Here is a 19033-nt window from a genome sequence, read left to right as displayed (position 1 = left end):
GTTTCATGAAGTAACTCTAGGAGAACTATGCAGAGGGATTTACTTTCTTTTAGCACAACGGACCAATCCAGCTGCTGTTCTGGAAAGCAAGCAAATAGGATCCACGTGTGTCTTTAGTGCACACACATGCATATCTGGAAAAACCATAGAATTGTAGAGTTGGGAGAAACTATGAGGGTTATCTATTCCAACCCCCTGCAATCCAGGAAGCGCCCTGTCTCTATCCTGCTTTCCCTGTGTGTGTGCCTCCCCCACCCAATCTGCCTGTTTATTCCCATTCTGCCCCATCTTCCTTTCCAGTTATTTCCGGAAAGGCCTTTGCTTTGGCTTGGCCTGTTTCGCCAACATGCCCGTGGAGAGCGAGTTAGAGCGTGGCGCTCGGATGAAGTCTGTGGGGATTCTTTCTCCTTCCTACACCCTGCTATATAGATACATGCACTTCCTGGAGAACCAGGTCAGGTACGTTATTAGAAAAAAGACAGAAAGGGAGGGAGGTTGTTACTGGACCATAAAGTAGTTTGGGAGAAATGTTTGGTTCGCGCTGGAATACCGTGGTGGCTTTTCTGGGATGGTTTCAGATGTGACTTGGATGACCCGCTTTGCCAAGTCATTTTCCAGCGGGGACGTGTGGAAGTCAGAGCATCTCTGTTGTCTTTTAGGCACTTGTTAAAGACTCTCCCCTTTCTAACTAGCCTTCCAAGTGGATGCTGTTATTCCAGTTGGTATATGTACTGAACTTGAAACAGATTATATATATATGTAATTGTAGTTTTAATGGTTTTACGCCCAAAGCCTTTTTTGCTTTTATAAATGCAGTCGTTTTGACTGTTTTTATGTTTGCAATTGTTTGCAACGCGCTCTTGTTGTATTGCAAACCACCGTGAGGTGCCTCCTAGGAAGCGATTTGTAAGTGAAATCAATAATGGCACTGAAAAGACAGACATACGGAGGCTGGATGCAGCCGTTTAGGCCACCAGGTGGTGTGTGCTTAAGCATGGAAGCTGTTCTGCATCAGGAGCTTAGCTGCCAAGTATCCCGTTTTTCGCCGGAATCCCCCAGATTTTAATCCGTTTCCCGCTGTTCTCCCGAATGGAGAAAAATCCCGGAAATCCCCCGGATTTCCTACCTGCCAGGGAGCCTCTATTTTGGGTGTTGCTCTGCTCATGTGTGGGCACCGGAAATAGGGCAGAGCGGCACCGGAAGTCGCTTCTACGCATGCCTGGCGGCCATCTTGGTGGTGGCGCATGGCGGCGGCCGTCACCAAGATGGCCACCGCCATGCGGCCACCACCAAAATGGCCGCCGGGCATGCGTAGAAGCGACTTCCAGTGCTGCTCTGCCCTATTTCCGGTGCCCACACATGGTCAGAGCGGCCCCGGAAGTTGCTTCTACGCAACTTCCGGTGCCGCGCCGCTGCTGATCCCGCATTTTTCAGCGGGAGCCTTGGCAGGTATGATCAGGAGCCATGTGGGGAGGGTGCTGCTGTTTCACTCAGGTCCTGCCTTTTTGGCTTCCCGTGGCCATCTGCTTGCTCACTGTAAGAATACCAGGTTCTTCCTGTGTTCTTACAGGAAAGGAATCATGTGACCACCAAAGAGCCAAAACTGGCAAAAGGGAGTGCCACCAATGCAAAACTGATAGCGTTGGCTTGTAAAGGGAGGGTTGTTCCCTGGTTACCCTTTGTAACTTGCTTTTCTGCTTGCCTTACAGACATCAGCTGGAGATGCCAGGCCATTACTCTCACCTGGAGGCATTTTACGATGACAAGAAAGGGGTCCTCCCTGCTGGCACTCTTGTTTCCCAGCAAACCGTCCACTGGCTGCCTTCCATCCACAGATACATGTACCCAGAGATGAAGGTGAGAAATAGGCTGCGGTTATTGATCTTCGCATGAAGGCAAAGCGTGCCAACGATCCACACTGGTCAGATGCCACGGAGTAGCTTTAGCTAGTGGCCAGGATGGATCTCTGGAGCCCTCTTGCATTCTGTGATAGTAGGGCCTGGAACTTAATTTTTGCAAATTTCTTCAGTGAGGGGCCTTAAAATAATGTTTTGGGATGTTAGTAATTCAAAGCTGACATTATGTTTGTGACTGGGCACATTTAGCTTGGTAAGTCTTATGTTTGTCGAAGAAGCACATAAACTGCTTTTGGAAAACCGAATAGTTTTAATTTTGCCTTCTGAAGATATAAATATATACAACTGTAAGTACTTGGCAATCATTTTTTAACGATTTCTCTGCAATTTTGCACATATTTTACTTAGCAAGCAAAACCAAATTATTTGAATTTAACCAAAATACCTTGAATTCCAAAGTCAGGTTACAACTTTTTAGCAGCCCTCATTTTGGGAGTTGGAAAGTTGGAAAATTCAGCGCACTCTATCACCCAGTTTACTGCTGTATTGCACATCAAGGAGCAGAGCAGGTGTTCTACAGAAAAGTTTTTATTTATTTGTTTGTTCCATTTTTATCCATCTCCATCTCCTCATCCAAAAGAGTTCAGGGCGACATACATGAATCTTCTCCCCTTCTGCAATGTTCCCTCACAACCTTGTGTGTTAAGCTGAGAGAGAGGGTGTTGACCCAAGCTTGCAAAGTGAGCTGTGTGGTAATAATAATAATAATATAATAATAATAATAATAATAATAATAATAATAATAAATAATTTATTATTTATACCCCGCCCATCTGGCTGGGTTTCACCAGCCACTTTGGGCGGCTTCCAACAGAATATTAAAATACAATAATCATTGCTTCTGTTTACCTGAAAGGAGAGAGGTTTCTGGACATTCGTAGCTCCATGGTACATCTCCTCCTCTTTCTTGGATCTGTTGTTTGTTTTTTAGCAGTCATCATGTCAGCAGCAAAAATTGGAGCCATTTTGTTTCTGTTTCGTTGCTAACTCCCTGCCCCGATTTTTATCTGGCTGCAGATCACGCACCCTGCAGGCTGTATGTCTCAGTTCATTAAGTTCTTTGGCGAGCAGATCCTGACTCTCTGGAAGTTCGCCTTGCTTCGGAAACGCATTTTGATATTTTCCCCGCCTCCTGTCGGGGTGGTCTGCTATAGAGGTACGTAGAAAATGGAAGGTGTGGTCCGTGTTAATCAAATCACAGACAGTGAAAGTTTCTCCCCTCTGCTGTTTGTTTGCTTGAAATGTTTCTTTCTAAACGCCCCGCACCAACAGATTCCAAAGTGGTGTATGAAACTGTGAATAAAACGTAATTCACACAAGATATTGCTGCTGGTTTGAGACGGCAAACGCAAAACAACAAAATACAGCGAGAGAAAAGAAATTCCCTCACCCAGAACAAAATGCGGCAGCATTTCAAACAATCTGAATGCTAATGCGCAGGTTGTCACGAATCTGACAACCTATTCACCCCTCTGGTTTCAGATAGTACATGGTAGGCCGGGACACAAATTTCCACGGCCTTCTAGAGGCTATGTTGGCTCATTTACCCAGAGCAAAAGCCTTCTGGGAGGCTTAGTTTGGTCAGAACGGAGTAATGTGGTACCTCGCTACAGTGGTACCCGGCCCTCCTAGACGAATTTTTCGCTAGACGAATGGGTTTTGTGATCGGAGGTTGCCTCGCAAGACGAATTCCTTTTGTGAAAAAATTGTCTAGCGAATCCCGGTTTCCTATAGGAATGCATTGAAATTCAATTAATGCGCTCCTATGGGCAAAAAAATTAAAATAATAATTTCAATGCATTCCTATGGGATTCACTAGACGAATTTTTCGCAAAACGAATTGACTCACAGGACGAATTAAATTCGTCTTGCGAGGCACCACCGTACTGTATATAATTCCAGAGTTAACAATAAATACGTTACTACTGGTAAATGAGCCACCACAGCTGCTAGAGGGCCATGAAAATTGGTTTCCTGGGCTTTTTAGACTCATCTACTCATGTGCTATCTGAAACCATTGGTTGCCAATGTGATTTTCCCCCCAGCTCTCCTAATCCTGGTTAGGGCTTTTTTTTATGTTTTACAGTGCGACCCTTTGGCTACTCAGCAGTAAGTTGCATTGAGTTCAGTGGGACTTACTGCCAGGTAAGTGGGTATAAGATGGCCACCTTATTGTGACACCTCTTGGTTGAGTTTTGGACATAATGGCCAGGGGGGAACCAAGCAGATGTTCTATGCTCCGTAGGTGAGAAAGTAGAGCTGTTCATTCATCATATAAACCTTAGCTGAGTCCTTGATCTTAGTTGGTACGCTGTGTCTTGTGGAAAGGATCTTCTTACTGATAATTCATAAATTGTTTCATATAAAGAAATCTCCTGTTTTTAAAAACCAACAAGGTTTTTTTTTTTTAAAAAAAAGATTTGATAATAAGACAAAAATAGCATTTGGATTTTTTGTGTGCCTGTTTGCTCATGAGGGCAGCTGTTTCAGAAACGATGAGTGCATCACATGCCTGTTTGTTTATAGACTTGGTGTTGGCTGTGCATGCAAAGTTTGCATTCACACAACATTGTCCTCCTCAAAATGCCGTCCCACACACACACGTTTTAATCCAGATGTACAGTTTCTTCCGAAAATCCAGTGGGTTACAAATAAATAAAAAGGATACAGTGAATTTGTATTAATGGCAAGGGAGCAGGGATATGGGGTAGCATTTTGACGAAGACAATGCCATGTAGACGCACCGCCTCCTCTCTGCCCTTGTCTGCAGTTTATTGCTGCTGCTGCCTTGCCAATGTCTCCTTGCCTGGAATCGGTGGGACTGTTCCCGAGTCCAAGCCTTTCTTCTACGTCAACGTGGCTGACATTGAAATGCTGGAGACGGAAGTGTCGTATGTGGCTTGTAAGTATGAAGCATCCCATGCAAGGGGTGGGGGGAACAGTCCTCCAGGCCTCTCTAGCCTAGCCCTCAGTACTCTTCCTGAGGCCACGCCCCTTCCTGGCCCTGCTCTGCACCCTCCACTACCGCTTTGCCTGGCTGGAACAGGCACCTTAACTGTGACATTGAGTGAATGATGGAAAGAAGAGCCTGCATGCATAGGACCCTCTGGGTTTTTTGTGCTTGAAAGGTAGCCTGCTGTACAACAGTAGTAAGACCCAAACCCATTGCTCCACCAACTTTTCCTTCGGGCCCTGCCAGGGTGGATTTGATTTAAATCAAACTGATTTAAATCACGATTTAAATCACGATTTAAATCACTAGTCAGTAAGGCTTGATTTAAATCATAGTTGATTTAAATCATAAAGACTAATTCTTGCTGGTATAACTTTATTATGCAAGTAGATGAAGATTTTTAGAATAACAACTTTTCATATTAGTTTTTTTATCCCCAGTTTAATAGGTTAATCATTCATATTTGGACAACTTTACTGTTGTACTTAGGAAGGAGAAAAATAATCATTACCTTAATAATAACAATTTAAATAGATTTATTCAACTGAAACAATAACATTTCCGCAAATGTTATTTGCTTAAACAAACATCCATGTTTGTTAACTAATTTGGCTAAACAAAAACAAAATATATTTATTTTAAGAAACTTAGAATGTCAGCCCAGCCTACACATGAAAAACTTAAATACTGTCCAAACAATCAGAAAAATATTGTTTCTATTCTATTCACTGAACTTCCTGAAACTTAGCACTGAAGGGGTTGTTTCTGTATTCATAGGTTTGTAGAACAATAGGATTAAGGTCTTTTTCTCAACTCTGTTCATGTTATAACATTTTTGCTGTGAAGAAGAGGCATGTGATCTCTGTTGAGTCAAATTCAGTTTTGAGAACTGCAAAAGTAAACCAAGCATCTGTGATAATATCTTGTAGGCAGAGAAACTGCCCAATAATCTTACAAAAACCTCTGGAAGAGGTGAATGGATTAATGGAATTTATTTACCCCAAAAATTAAACATATACAACCTTATACTACATAATTAAAAAACTAATCTTTATTTCATGATGGAATAACCTTTGGATGGTAATATGTTTTCCTCAAAAAGCATTTTATTTAAAAAAATCCAATTTAAATCAAAAAAATCGATTTAAATCAAAAAAATCCGATTTAAATCAAAAAAATCCGATTTTTTTATTTTTTTAAAAAAATCATTGATTTTTATCCACCCTGGGCCCTGCCGACTATTGGAATGTGACCCCCAGAAGTTTTCCCACCTTTTCTATAAGCACACTAGCTGGCCCTGCCACGCGTTGCCATGGGTAATCCCTGTGACTGCCACCACCCTGTGTTGATCCATGATGTGTGTTGATCCATGACGTATCCCGCCCCCTCTTCCCCCACCCCCGGGTCATCCCTGTGATTTGCCCCACCGTGTCCTGACCTATCCCCAGTGGCGTAGCGTGGGGGGTGCAGGGGGGCAGCCACACCGGGCACAGAAATGGAGAGGGCACTGCACTGGCTCGCCGCCCGCCGTGAGTGAGGCGAGCCTCCTCCGCGCCTCTCAGGCCGCTATCTGGAGGCGCGCGGGGAGCGCTCCGCTTGTAGACTACAGCTCCCAGGGGCTCCTTTCGGGCAACCGTTCTCGCCTCTTACCCTCTTACTCTCACGAGATGGCCCGCCGCCGCTCCCTTCCTCAACCCCACCTCTCGCAACTTCGCGCTCGCTTTCGGTGCGGTGGTTGAATGTGGGGCGGGGCGGTGGCGGCGATGGCAACGCGCTCCGCTGCCGCGTCGTCTCCTCCGACGAAGCTGTCCTTGTCGCCGTTCGTCCAGAAGCTCCGTAAGTCCTCCAAAGCCCCTCTCCCTTTCTGGCTAGCGGAGACGAGCGCGGCTTCCAGGGGCGCCAGAATGAGCGGCAGAGGCAGGGCCGTCTTAAGCATGTCTGGCACCCTGGTGCAAAGATCCCTCTGGCGCCCCCATATACTGTACATACCTAAGTGAGGCGGGCAGGAGGGGCGCACGGGGAGCAAACCCCGCAAGCAAGCCACGGAGCGTGGCTGCCTTGCTCTGTAGGATCAACAAAGCCAGCCAGCCACCCCAAAGTCAGCGTGTTTGCTGCTTCAGCAGCTCAGGGCGGTTCTGGGTTCTTTGCCCACTGCCACCTGGCTGCTGCTGCTCTCGCTCGCTCGCTCGCTCTCAACTACCCAATGAAGGGTTGCTTCGCTGGGAGGGAGCAGCGAGGGGTGTGGGAAGGGAGGGGGTGGGAGAAATGCAACAGTGGAGAAACTGAGGTCGGGCTGCCTTTAAATGGGAGTTTTTAAAAAAGGTTTCAATCCAAGTTTGGGGGGGGGTAAATCAACTCCTCCTGATTCCCGAGGAAATCAGAAGCAGATTTCAAGACATTTAATCACACACAGGGTGTCTCTCTCTCGTGTGTGTGTGTGTGCGCGTGCGCATGTGAGTGGAAGAAAGTTATGCCCGGCCCCTGCCTTCCTGGGTTTGGCTCCCTCCCTCCCTCTTTCTCTCTTTTTCTTCTTCCACCTCCTTTGCTCTGCCTTTTCGGTCCTCTCTGTAAAAGGGAGCTCCTTTTCTAGCAGAGGCTGGCTAGCCCACCAAATCTATTCCGTGTCAGTTGAAAAGTCTCCCTACCTACTTGATCTAGCCAGGCTCAGGCTTGGGTGGCTCGATCAGGAGGGAGGAAATGGACTCCTGTACCTTTAAGAGAGGGGAATTTCAGCAGGTACAGCTTTTCTCCCAGCCCCAGACCTGCAAAAATCCTCTTTCCAAAATAAACATGCGTGCAGGGCTTTAGTCCGAGTCTGCCTCCTCCTAAGGCTTGGTTTCCAGACCTTCGATCCTCTTGTTTGCCTTCCTCTGCACGCGTTCCAGCTGTTCAATATCCTCCTTGAATTGTGGCGCCCAACAGGGCCGGTGCAAACTTTGTGCAAGCAGATCAGGGTGATTGGTGAATAATCAGGTTGCCTAGAGGAGCTTTCCTACAGACTTACAATGAAATACGGCGACACGCAATCAAAACATTGTAATGGAAAATGTGACTAATGCAAGTTTTAATAGAAAATGGAAAGCCATTAAACAGAAATGTCTGTTTAGGTTTTTCAAAATAAAGATTATTGATTGATGTGGTCAGGAGGAAAGGATCGTTTTCAGCCCATTTCTTGCAGAAATGCTGCTTGGCCGTTATTTGTTCAGAACTGTTCCACATCCCACAAAGGCCTATGCAAGCCACACAAGTGTTAGGCAAAGTAGAGACAAAATCCCTACAGAGAGATTGCACCTTTGGCAGATGAAACTTCAGGCTGAGCTGAGTGAAGCCAGAAATACAAGTATAATCTCACAATATGGTGTGTGTGTGTGTGTGAGAGAGAGAGAGAGAGAGAGAGAGAGAGAGAGACAGACAGACAGACAGACAGACAGACAGACAGACAGACAGACGTGCTTAGGGGGTAAGGGTTTCTTTAACTAATCTAGTGGAAGAGACTTGAGTGCTAAAATCCATGGGTTAGGGGGCGCAAATTACTTGCCTTGCCCCGGGTGCTGACAACCCACGCTACGCCACTGCCTATCCCGTCCCCTCCCCCCCCAACTCCCACCCAGGCAAGTCAGTACTTCTATTCGGCCTAGTCTGTAAAGGCTTCGGCCTAGTATGTAAACAGGGAAGATTTTATAGGTGTACTAGTGTAGCCGCCGCTAGAGGGCGCTGGTTTGCAACTTGGTTCTTTTCCCAGCATGCATTTTCGTCTGAGTGGTGTGCTTTGAAACACAGGGTTTTTGGGGTTTTACCTGGCACAGGTTTGACATCCGTCTTAGCAAACTTTCCTATAGCCTTTGGACATTCGCATGTGTCAAAATTTCACCTCAATCAGTCAAGTGGTTTTGTTGAACATTGGAGACGAAGGAACATACCCAGTTTACCATATATATATATATATATATATATGTGTGTGTGTGTGTGTGTGTGTGTGTGTGTGTGTGTGTGTGTGTGTGTGTGTGTTTGCTTGCTTGCTTTGTCACTCCGAAATTCTGCAGCTCTTCTTGTGCAAGGGTTTGGGCTGAAGTCAGGAAGAAACTGTTATGTACAGTATTATTATTATTATTAATTAATATGGTATATTCTTCATCTGTAGATCTCAGGGCAGTTCACAACATAAAATTACAAAATTTAAAATACAAAAAACGTAATAAAATTAAGAACAACAACAAACCAAGAATCCCCCCTCCCACAACACAGTTAAAATTGGATGTCAATCAGCCAAAGGCTTGGTTGAAGAGGAATGTTTTCGCCTGGCACCTCAAGGTGTATAATGAAGGTTCCAGCCGAACCTCCCAGGGGGGAAGCATTCCAGCAACAGGGAGCCACTGCAGAAAAGGCCTGCTCTTGTGCTGCTACCCTCCAGCCCCCTCGTGGAGTCTTGTCTTAACAGTGGGTACCCAAGGGGTCATGGAAGCATTCAGCAGTTTTCTAGGAATGTGCTGTTTCATTGTGTGTGCAGGAGGCTGCCTGCTTTGTGGCAAAGTGGCATACAAATAAACTGATGGTTATGAATACCGATTTCGCTAACGTAGGCTGGACCCAACCCGTGCTCTTCCTCTGTTTCTGGCAGGCACAACGGAGAAAATCTTTGAGGAGAAGCGGGATCTCTACGACGTCTACGTGGATAACCAGAATGTGAAGACCCACCACGAGCATCTGCAGCCGCTCCTGAAAATTAACAGCGCCGACAAAGAAAAGTACCGGAGGCTTAATGATCAGAGGTAGCAGCAGCAGAAGCTTTCCCTGGTGGGATTATCCCCGTGGCTCAAGTGTGGGGCCTTGTTTACAGATTATCCCCAACTTCTGGGCACTTCATCCAGCCCTCAGAGCATATGTGGCCTTGGAGGTCTCTGGGACGACCGGTCTTAAGACCAGGAATGTGAAAATTAATTCTAAAAAAGAACGCACCAAGTGTCAAAATTAAATAGTGTGCTTTTCTGAACTTAGACTTCCCTAGCTGCAGACTTCCACCCAATACTCATCTGTTTGCTGTAGAGAACCTTCGTCAGCTTGAGGGCCAAATTTCCTCATGCAGAATCTTCAGGGGGCAGCATGCAGGTAAAATTGGCTAGAGATAAAAGTGGGTGGAGGCACAGGTGTGACTCTTACCTTGGTACAGTAAAAGCCAGAGATACCCACACTTGTATCTCCATCCTCCTTGGTCATCTTATGGTTGGTCCCCTAGATATACAAGGCTCTCAAGCTCTTCAGATCTTTGTAGATCAATGGCATCACTTGGAATTGCCTTTGGAAGTCTATAGAGGAGTCATTCGAGAGGCAGCAGTTTTGATGTGACTGTTGTGTTTCTTTGCCATCCAGACAGATGCTGATGTACTCCCAGGAAGTGGATGGAGACTGCAGTTCTTGTGAAGAGGACCTTTTTATCCTGTGAGTTGTTCACGTGGGATTCTTCAGAGCAGGGGTGGGCAGTAGGTAGCACGGGATTTACTGGTAGTGATACATGGGAGATTTGTGGCAGATCACCAATGCTTTGGGGCTCCCAGTTGCTTAACAATAGGGGCAACAAAAGGGCAGCAACGCCCAGTTTCCCCCAAGCTACTGTATACTGGTTTTTGTATGGGTGGGAGGACTGTAAGGCCTATGGAATTCTGGAACTCAAAACAAAATTCCGGGGCTCAAAATCCTCTCGTTTTGTTTTTCCAGTACATCCTTGTTGGTGTTTCTGGCAGTCCTAGTAAAAAATAGAGCCTGAAGGTCTGCTTATCCCTACTTTTTTCATTTTTTTCATTTTTAGATCCCTACTCTTTTTCTTTTTTTTCATTTTTAGATCCCTACTTTTTCATTTTTTTTTCATTTTTAGATCCCTACTTTTTCATTTTTTTCATTTTTAGATCCCTACTTTTTCATTTTTTTCATTTTTAGATCCCTACTTTTTCATTTTTTCGTTATTTTTTTTAAAAGTAAGATTTTATTAAAACTTTTCCTAACACACTGCAATTAAAAAAACCCACTACAAATCTAAACCAAAACAAAGAGAAAAGGCGGCTGGCATAGGATACCAAAGAGGGGTGCTGGATCTGCTTTGGGCTTCACACACCTCTATTTCTCTGAAGGTTCTTCATGGAGCAGAACAACCGGATATTCCAGACTCTGATGGAGGTGTCAGCCAGCCAGGACAAGACCTTGACAGCTGACCACGCCCGAGGAATGGGCTTGGACCCCCAAGGCGACCGTAGCTTCCTCATGGACCTACTGGAAGTCTATGGCATTGATGTCATGCTGGTCATTGATAACCCTTGTTGTACATAAAGCAGAGAGCGGCGGCGGCGGCAGAGCAGGAGACGGAGAACACGACAAGTGCGAGAGGACGGCAGCAACTTGTTACCAAGACTACTGGAAGCAACAGGGCAGCCTTGCGGGAACTCACCACAGCTTGAATTGCCTTTTATTTATGAGAACCCTCTACAGAAAGTGTTATTTATATCCCCACCCCCAAACACACACTTTTAACCATCGCTCTTGGAGATAACTTAAGTTGTGGCTTCTCTCTTCCAGGACAGACTGCACAGTCATACTGCCCCTCCTTGTGTTCTGTAAAACTGATAGTCTGCTTCCTTCCCTTCCTCCCTGCCTGCTCTGAAACAACCCAGCACATGCTGTTGCGAGAGCCTAAATTTGGGTGGGTGGGGAAAGCACTTTATTCTCTTGGGGACCAATGTGATTTTTTAAAATAATAATAACAACAACACTGCTTTGAGCCTTTGTGATTTGCGTAGTTGACCTCCCCCATCAGAATTCCTTTGCGTTCTCTTACAGCGTGCACAGTCCTATCCCAGTGGTCCTCCAGGTGTGTCCCGATTCTCATCCTCCATCACCGCTGACCAATGGGCCATTGCCTGCTGCAGTCCAGCCTTACCTGAACGGCCCCAGCCAATGAGCTGCTTTATGCAAAAGATACTTGAAATCTACCCTGTATGTTGTGAATCGTGGTCAACCTTAAAAGGGTTAGGCTTTCGTTGGGACAGGTTTTAGGGGTCCAACGTTTTCTCCTGTGTTCAGTCATTTGAAAGGAAAAGTCCTTTCCTTCCCTTGACTGAACAATAGGAACGATCTGTTGTTACTACTTTGTTGACTAGCTTTGTTTAGAAGGTCCCACTTGCGAGGAATATCCTCTTGCTAGTCCCTGCTGAGTCACAGCATTTGCCTCCTTGTTCAAAGGGATGGTCCAACACCAAGTGATCTCTCTCTCTCTGCCCCCGCCATCTGCAAGCCAGAGCAGCCGACCTTGTCCCTTACTCTCAGATGTGCTGTGCAGAATCTGCCGGCAGTCTGCAGCTTTAGCAGTGCACACCTCAGCCTTAGTCTGGATTACGTCTGCTTGATTTAGCTCTCCGTTTACTTTTAAAATATTATTTAATTTCCTGCCCATCTTGGTATATGTACATTCTCCTCGTGCCACAGCTTGGGAGGTTGCCCCTCCTGCACGAAGCAATTTGTGTGCTTTCCTTCGCAGGGATTAACCATACCTGAGTCCCATCTCCATTGCGAAGGCCCTCCACGAATCTTAACTGGAGCGTTGGTGGTTGCACGCCGACTCAGGGCTTCGCTTGCAGGGAGAACTGGACTTGTGTGTGGCAGCTGGTTGACTGCCCTCACTCCCAATGCAGTATGTGAGTGTAGAACTTCTCGGAGCTGCAAGTTTGCATTGTTCAACACGGACTTTCGGGCTGAGAATTTAGTTTGACTTGTGCCAGGGCTCACACGCAGTAACTTGCGCCTATTCAGGATCTGTGGCTTATTTTTTACTTCGCTTTCTCTGCCTGCCATCAAGGGCACTGTGATGCAGCCACAGCTCTGCATGTAAACACTGCAGAGAGCTTAGCTAACGGTGTCCTCTCGATGTTGCCAGACAACAGCTCCCAGCAGACTCAGCCAGCATGGCGAGGGATGATGGGAGTTGTAGTTCCAACATCACCTGGAGCTACATCCATGTTGGCTTGGCTCATTTCTTCAGCTGGTAGCTGACGGCTGGTTTGACCTCATTGCTTTGAACCCAGTGCCTCTGATCATACGCTAGGGATATAGGCAACCGTGGGTGCTGCACCCGATTTTTGAGACGCAGCCATAGCTTTTTGGCCACCATGCACATAAGGACAGCAGGATGGCTGAGGGACATGACAAAAGAAGAACCCTTTTGAATCTGGCTGTTCTGGTTTACTGGAGATTTAAAGCAGGGGTGGACAAGCCGTATTCCTCCAGCTATTAATTGGACTATAGCTCCCAACAGCTCCAGCCAGCATGGCCAGAGATCAAAGATGAGGAGAGCTGTAGCCTAGCAACATCTGGAGAGCTTTGAGTTCCCCATTCCTCGTTTGGAGAGCACTTTGTTGGGCAGTGGGTGGAACAGGCCGAGACTATGCTGCTATCCCCAAAGCCCTTGCTATGAATGGAAAACGCAGCCTGAGTTAGTTGCTAGCCAGTGTTTTCATGCTGCCTCCACAGACCCTTGAGACTTACCTTGAGCTCTATTGCTTTTTCAGAGGTCACATACCTACTATCAATGACTAACCTCAGCTCTTCTGCCTGGAGAGCCGCTATTCGCAGGCAGCAGAAAAAGCAAGATTTAACTAGATGAAGAAATATACAGTACTTTTGAGCCAACCCCGGTTTTTATTTCTTTGGCCTAGTCATAGCTTATACTGTTTCAACCACTATCTTTTCAAGTATTCTCTGAGCTGCCTTGGTTTTTAAACCACTTCTTGGACTTTTAGTGTTCTGCACTCTTTGTGTGGAATACTTGGTGGAGTTGTAGATTATTATTATTATTATTATTATTTATTAACACACCCCATATATTATGAAGAAGGTGGATGCAATGGAAGAATCCTTTTGTGGACCGCAATAGTGACGGCATTCATCTTTTTCTGTAGAGAAGACACATTCCTTCTACGTTTTAACCCACGTGTGCAGAATCTGTAGCCCTCCAAATATTGTTGAACTACCGTACATCATCCTTGGCTGGCACTGATGGGAGTTGGAGTCCAATAATATCTGGAGGGCTGCCTCTGTCTTAACCCTTTCCTCCTACCTCATATTTAGCTGTTTTGTAGGGAGGAGCCTTCCTGCGTTGGGACTTAAGTAACTTAATTTTACATAGTGAAAGATAATAATTGCTCAGCACGCGACTCCAAGCTGCCAGTTTCTCCATTCACTCCCCTTGATATCCGTTGTGGCGGTCCTGATTTGTGTGCAAACCGAGCCTTTGAATTTGGGGTCTTTGCCTAAGTTTTGCTTCATTTCCCAAACTGCTAAGTGACTGATAGAAAATTGTGTTTGTAGCCAAGTACATAGGTCCAGAGTCAGGGTCCATAGTTCATGCATGGAAAGGACAAGAGTCAGCAGGGCTCAGCTGTCGACTCCAGAAGTTCTATTTTATATGTGTGAAATATACTCGGAGTCGAGAGTGAATTTCATGCTCTTTATTCAGCTCGTAGTCATCAGGGAGAAGAAGAGAAGAATGCCCTTTTCCCAAAACCATCTGCTTATATACATTATTTACACAATGGGCTTTGCCTGATTGGCTACTTCAGGGCTATACCTGTGGGCCAATCAGTTTGTGGATTGACTTCTGCCAGCAGCCTGATTGGCTGCTCCTGCAGGCCAATCAGGTTGCGGATTCACTTCCACCTGGAGTTTGATTGGGTGGCTCCTGTGGACCAATCAGACTGCTGATTCTGGATCCTATTGTTCTATGATTCAGCTCAGTACATAACAATGTGTATGGGGTTCATAAATCTCTTTTAATTGCTGTGCACCTCTGAAACATGCTGTACCTACCGCAGCTTAAAGTTTTTGGTCACCTAGCCTGAAACGCAGAAGAAGCTTTTCGTATGCCTGTTGACGGTCACGCTAGGAAAAAAGTTCACTGCTTAATTTGTGCATGGCAGCAGGCTGCTTTCTAAAGGCACAGGAACAAGACCAGGAAAATAAAAGAAACTGGCAATTTGAAGGAGCAGGATTGAGCAGGAACTGTTAATGAAGCTGCTTGCAGGACCCCCTTCCCTTGTTCATTTGTTCAATTGCTGTCAAATGGTGTGTGTTTTAAGAGAAGCTGGGGAAGGTATTTTTTTTGGGGGGGGGGAATTTCTCAGAGGTGGGGAAAGATCACCAGTTCCCAAGCTCTGCTCCCTTGGGCCAGCTAGGGTGGGAGAGGGAAATAGCTTTCTCTCCAAAAGATCTATTGCTCTGGTTTTCACATCCAAAACACTCTGCAGCTTCCAATTTGCAAAATAAATAAATGAACCACAGCCTCCCCCACTTAGGCAGGAGGAAGGCAATTAATTCTTCTACCACTTTTTCCCCAGGCAACAGAATTAAGGTTATTGTTCACAGCAGGAAAAGCATTGAAGCCAGGATCAGAGGAGAGTGGATTCTTAAAAGGGAAATGCAAAGGAAAAACATGCAAGACAAGGTCAGAATATTGACCCAGGACCTTGCTTGGAAACATCTTTCTTGCTTCTTTCTGTGCTGGGCGTAGAGAGAACGCTGCATCCCTCCACCCCACCCCCCCTGCTCACTTTGCTGCATGCGACACCTTGTCACGTAATGGCTATCAGGCTAGTGCTTAAATGCAAGGCTGGATATTCCACTTCCCCAGCTCCTATTTTGTATCTGGCTCAGGCTTGTACATCTCAGGGGCTCCTGGAAACCTGAAGTCTGACCAGGGTTGCTGTAAATTGCACAGTTAAAATGGCCTCTTATTGCTTGCTTTGCATAACTTAGTTCGCTTTGGCTAGGGAGGGTGAAGTACAGTTGCCCTGCCTGCTGGCCAGCCTACGTTATCTCCTTCCACCTTGACTTCTGAAATTTCATCAAGCTGTGCTCACAGCCTGTCTTTGTAACTGTCAGGGCTAGAAAACCCTATAAAACATGACTCCTGATTTCCTACAAACATGGTTTTTAGGCCCATTTGCCCTGCCATAATTGGGTAATCAAGCCAGATTTCCTCTTGTAATAATAATTAATAATAATAATAATTCATGCCCTTTACAGGAGGCTGTAGAACAGGCATCCCAAAACTCGGCCCTCCAGATGTTTTGGGACTACAATTTCCATCATCCCTGACCACTGGTCCTGCTAGCTAGGGATGATGGGAGTTGTAGTCCCAAAACATCTGGAGGGACGAGTTTGGGGATGCCTGCTGTAGAAGCTTCATGAGAAGAGCACCAATGTGACTTTCTACATAAGAAAGAAACTGTGCAAACTAGCTGTTTAGGAGGAAACATGCTGAGCCATAGAAATGTTTAAAAACCTGTCCTCCCGAACTCTTATCTCTCTTTCCCCCCTTTCTTCACTTGGGTGTGGGAGAAGCAGGAAAAACAGCAACCTGCTAGTTCTCTTTCCTCCCATATGCATAAGAAGATTTTGCTCCTGAAAAAGAGTGTAGGTGCCCTGCAATATGCTTATCTTAGCAATCGAAGTTCCTCTTACTTCTGACCCCCACAACCAGTTGACTCCCCTGGCATAGAGAGACACTGCGCAATAAACTTCACATGCCCCAAGGCAGCATATGGGGATTGCAATGGTAGCGGGACGGGAAACAGTTCTTCCAATCTGGTTTCTGAGGCAGCTTTAGCCTTTGTGCTTGATCAGCTGATCATAGCACCAACTTGGCTTAAATTCTGTTTCTCCATGGGGAGCCTTGCTTTGGCCCTTTGAAAACTCCCCTATACGAGATCAATATTGTCTTTTTTGTATATATATATTTGTTGTTTTTAAAATTGAGTGCCTGGCACAGGAAAGTGGTGAAGTCACTGGTTCTACTTTGCAGTGGTGCATGGATCATTGTAAATAGGAGAGATAAGTGGGAGCTGCAACAAAATGTTGCAGCGTGAAGTGCTGTTCAGGGTTCCAGCAAGCCTGCCATGCCTTTTCCAGGATACTCCACCCCCCGCCTTTCCCCACCATTCAATGTGCACTGAGCATGCTCAGTCCTCATTGGGCTGTTTGGGGATTCCCGTTTCCCCCATTATTGCTTTTTCCTCTCTACAGATTTTCTTTTTGCATTTCTGCAGAGTTTATACTTGGGGTTCCCCCCCAAAGCCTGCTGTTACCTGCCTTTTGTTTGTGGTTGTGCCATTTAAGGCTAGGCAAACCGAGTTTGGTACTAGTTACAGGTAGGTAGCCGTGTTGGTCTGAGTCAAAGCAAAATAAAAAAATTCCTTCAGTAGCACCTTAAAGACCAACTAAGTTTATATTTTGGTATGAGCTTTCGTGTGCATGCACACTTCTTCAGATGTATCTGAAGAAGTGTGTATCTGAAGAAGTGTGCATGCACACGAAAGCTCATACCAAAATATAAACTTAGTTGGTCTTTAAGGTGCTACTGAAGGAATTTTTTTATTTCGAGTTTGGTACTGTATTAGTATGTGATTGGCAAATGAGCAATGCTCCCTCTGCTGTACAGGCTGAAAAGTGCAGTTTGCTATGTAGATTCTATTGAGAGGGAAGTTGCTGTTTATGTGTAGGACATACAGTGCACATTGCCTCACCTATGAGATCGCTCCTTGTCTTCTAGGTATTTCCCCAGCAGTAAGAAGCAGGCAGTGAGCCACTTGTTTATAAAACACAGCACCTATTTTTAAACCAGTGTGTGTGTCTCATGTGCGCCTAGAGGGGAAATCACCATGGCACTGAACTATACTCTGCTCCTCCTTTTCCGTAACAAATATTTAAGTCACAGCCAGCTTTAGTCTCAAAACACCATTGTGATTATGGTGCACTCTTTGAAACAAGCACAGCCCATCTCACTGGGCAGTTCACATAGGGCATACAATGTAGTGGCAGCTGAATTTGCGGACTAACATTGCTTGGCATGACATTGGGCACTGAAAGCTTGGGTGTGCAAGTCAGTGGGATGAGCAGGAACCTATGAAACAAGGCAAAACTTATTCTGTAAGTGATGGCTGTTGGCGAAAAAGAGCCGCTTGCTTTGTTGTAGAGCAGGTTGTGCGGAGCTTTCAGCCCTCTAGGTGTTCGTTTAATTATTTCAACCCAGTGGTGTACGGGAGTCCCAATACCATCAGACTAAAAACGAGGGAAAGCTATAAAACGTTGCTGAACTACAACTCCCACCAGCCCTAGCAAGCACCAGGGACGACAGGAGTCTATATTTCGGCACCATCTGGAGGGACAAAGGATCCCCCACTCCTGCAAGAGTTCCGAAAGCTCATTGTGGGGTATACTGTAAAAACATGGCATCTTCAACGCAGGTGTTTTCATAAAAGAAACTGGGAATCGGCCATCACGGTGGACCACCACTGCAAGACCCCCAAGCAATATACAGAACTGTGACTGGTTCACCTGGTACTTTAAAAAAGTAGGATCACGGCAGGAGCCCCGTGGGAGAGGGTTAAACTACACGTGGGGAGAGAAATGGTTCTCTGATCGAAATCACCCCTGCCTGCAAGGTTGCTAAGGGTCGCAGTGGGAGAAGAGCGAAGTATGAGTTGTTACCAGAGTTTCCCCCTAGAAGGACTAATAGCTCAGGGAGAGATCTTGAGTAAGTAAAGGGGGATAAAACTCTCCCCCAGAACTGTTCCCTGAATCCAGTTTTGGCTCATCAGTAGTTGTGAAAGTTTAAGAACACCTGAGCGCACCAAGCATTCCAGTCCCAATTCTCCCACATGTGGTTTGGCCATAAGGCTGCTTGCGATACTTCCCCACTTGATGTTGCAAGTATTTCTGGTAAAAGGGTGGATTTACTGAAACCCCTCCTGGTAGTGTCAGTGAGAGGGCATCCCTCCTCTCTCTCCCAGTTAAGAAATCTGTAGGGTGTTGTGATTTAAAGCAGCATCCCTCAGCAGCCGAGTTTAGTGTACAACTACCCATTTGATGTGGTCATAAAGGCAGCACAGGCTGTGATAATTCTAATATCTCTGATGAAGCGTGAATCTGATTTGATCGGCAGCTAGCCTCTCCTCACTAAGCTGTGACCAAGCACCTTCCTTTAGCGGTGTCAATTGTACCTGTGGCTTTCTTCATTTTCCCGCAAGAAGGAAAGCACTAAGTTTGTGGATTGCCACTGCTTATGTGGAGCCCGAGAGGGACTCATGTACATACTATAATGGACTTTTTTTTACTCTATTAAAGTTCA

At 45.8% G+C, this 19033-nt stretch overlaps 1 protein-coding gene across 2 annotated transcripts in view; it reads left to right on the top strand.

Annotated features, from left to right (window-relative positions):
• The window catches only part of DENND11 (DENN domain containing 11), a 28086-nt gene extending 16451 nt beyond the window's left edge, over positions 1-11635 (top strand). For both annotated transcript variants that reach the window (XM_035127894.3, XM_088652240.1), the window contains 7 exons: positions 301-459; positions 1710-1857; positions 2934-3072; positions 4687-4818; positions 9488-9638; positions 10237-10305; positions 10992-11635. In XM_035127894.3, the coding sequence (XP_034983785.3) occupies positions 301-459; positions 1710-1857; positions 2934-3072; positions 4687-4818; positions 9488-9638; positions 10237-10305; positions 10992-11187 (994 nt within the window). In that variant the 3' untranslated portion in view covers positions 11188-11635. The remainder of the gene's footprint in view (positions 1-300; positions 460-1709; positions 1858-2933; positions 3073-4686; positions 4819-9487; positions 9639-10236; positions 10306-10991) is intronic.
• Positions 11636-19033: the final 7398 nt, after the last annotated feature.

Source organism: Zootoca vivipara, chromosome 9 (genome assembly GCF_965207765.1).
Source record: "Zootoca vivipara chromosome 9, rZooViv2.hap1.1, whole genome shotgun sequence".
Lineage (NCBI taxonomy): Eukaryota > Metazoa > Chordata > Lepidosauria > Squamata > Lacertidae > Zootoca > Zootoca vivipara.
The sequence above is the reverse complement of the archived record's forward strand: the minus strand, read 5'-3'. Positions and strand labels throughout refer to the sequence as shown.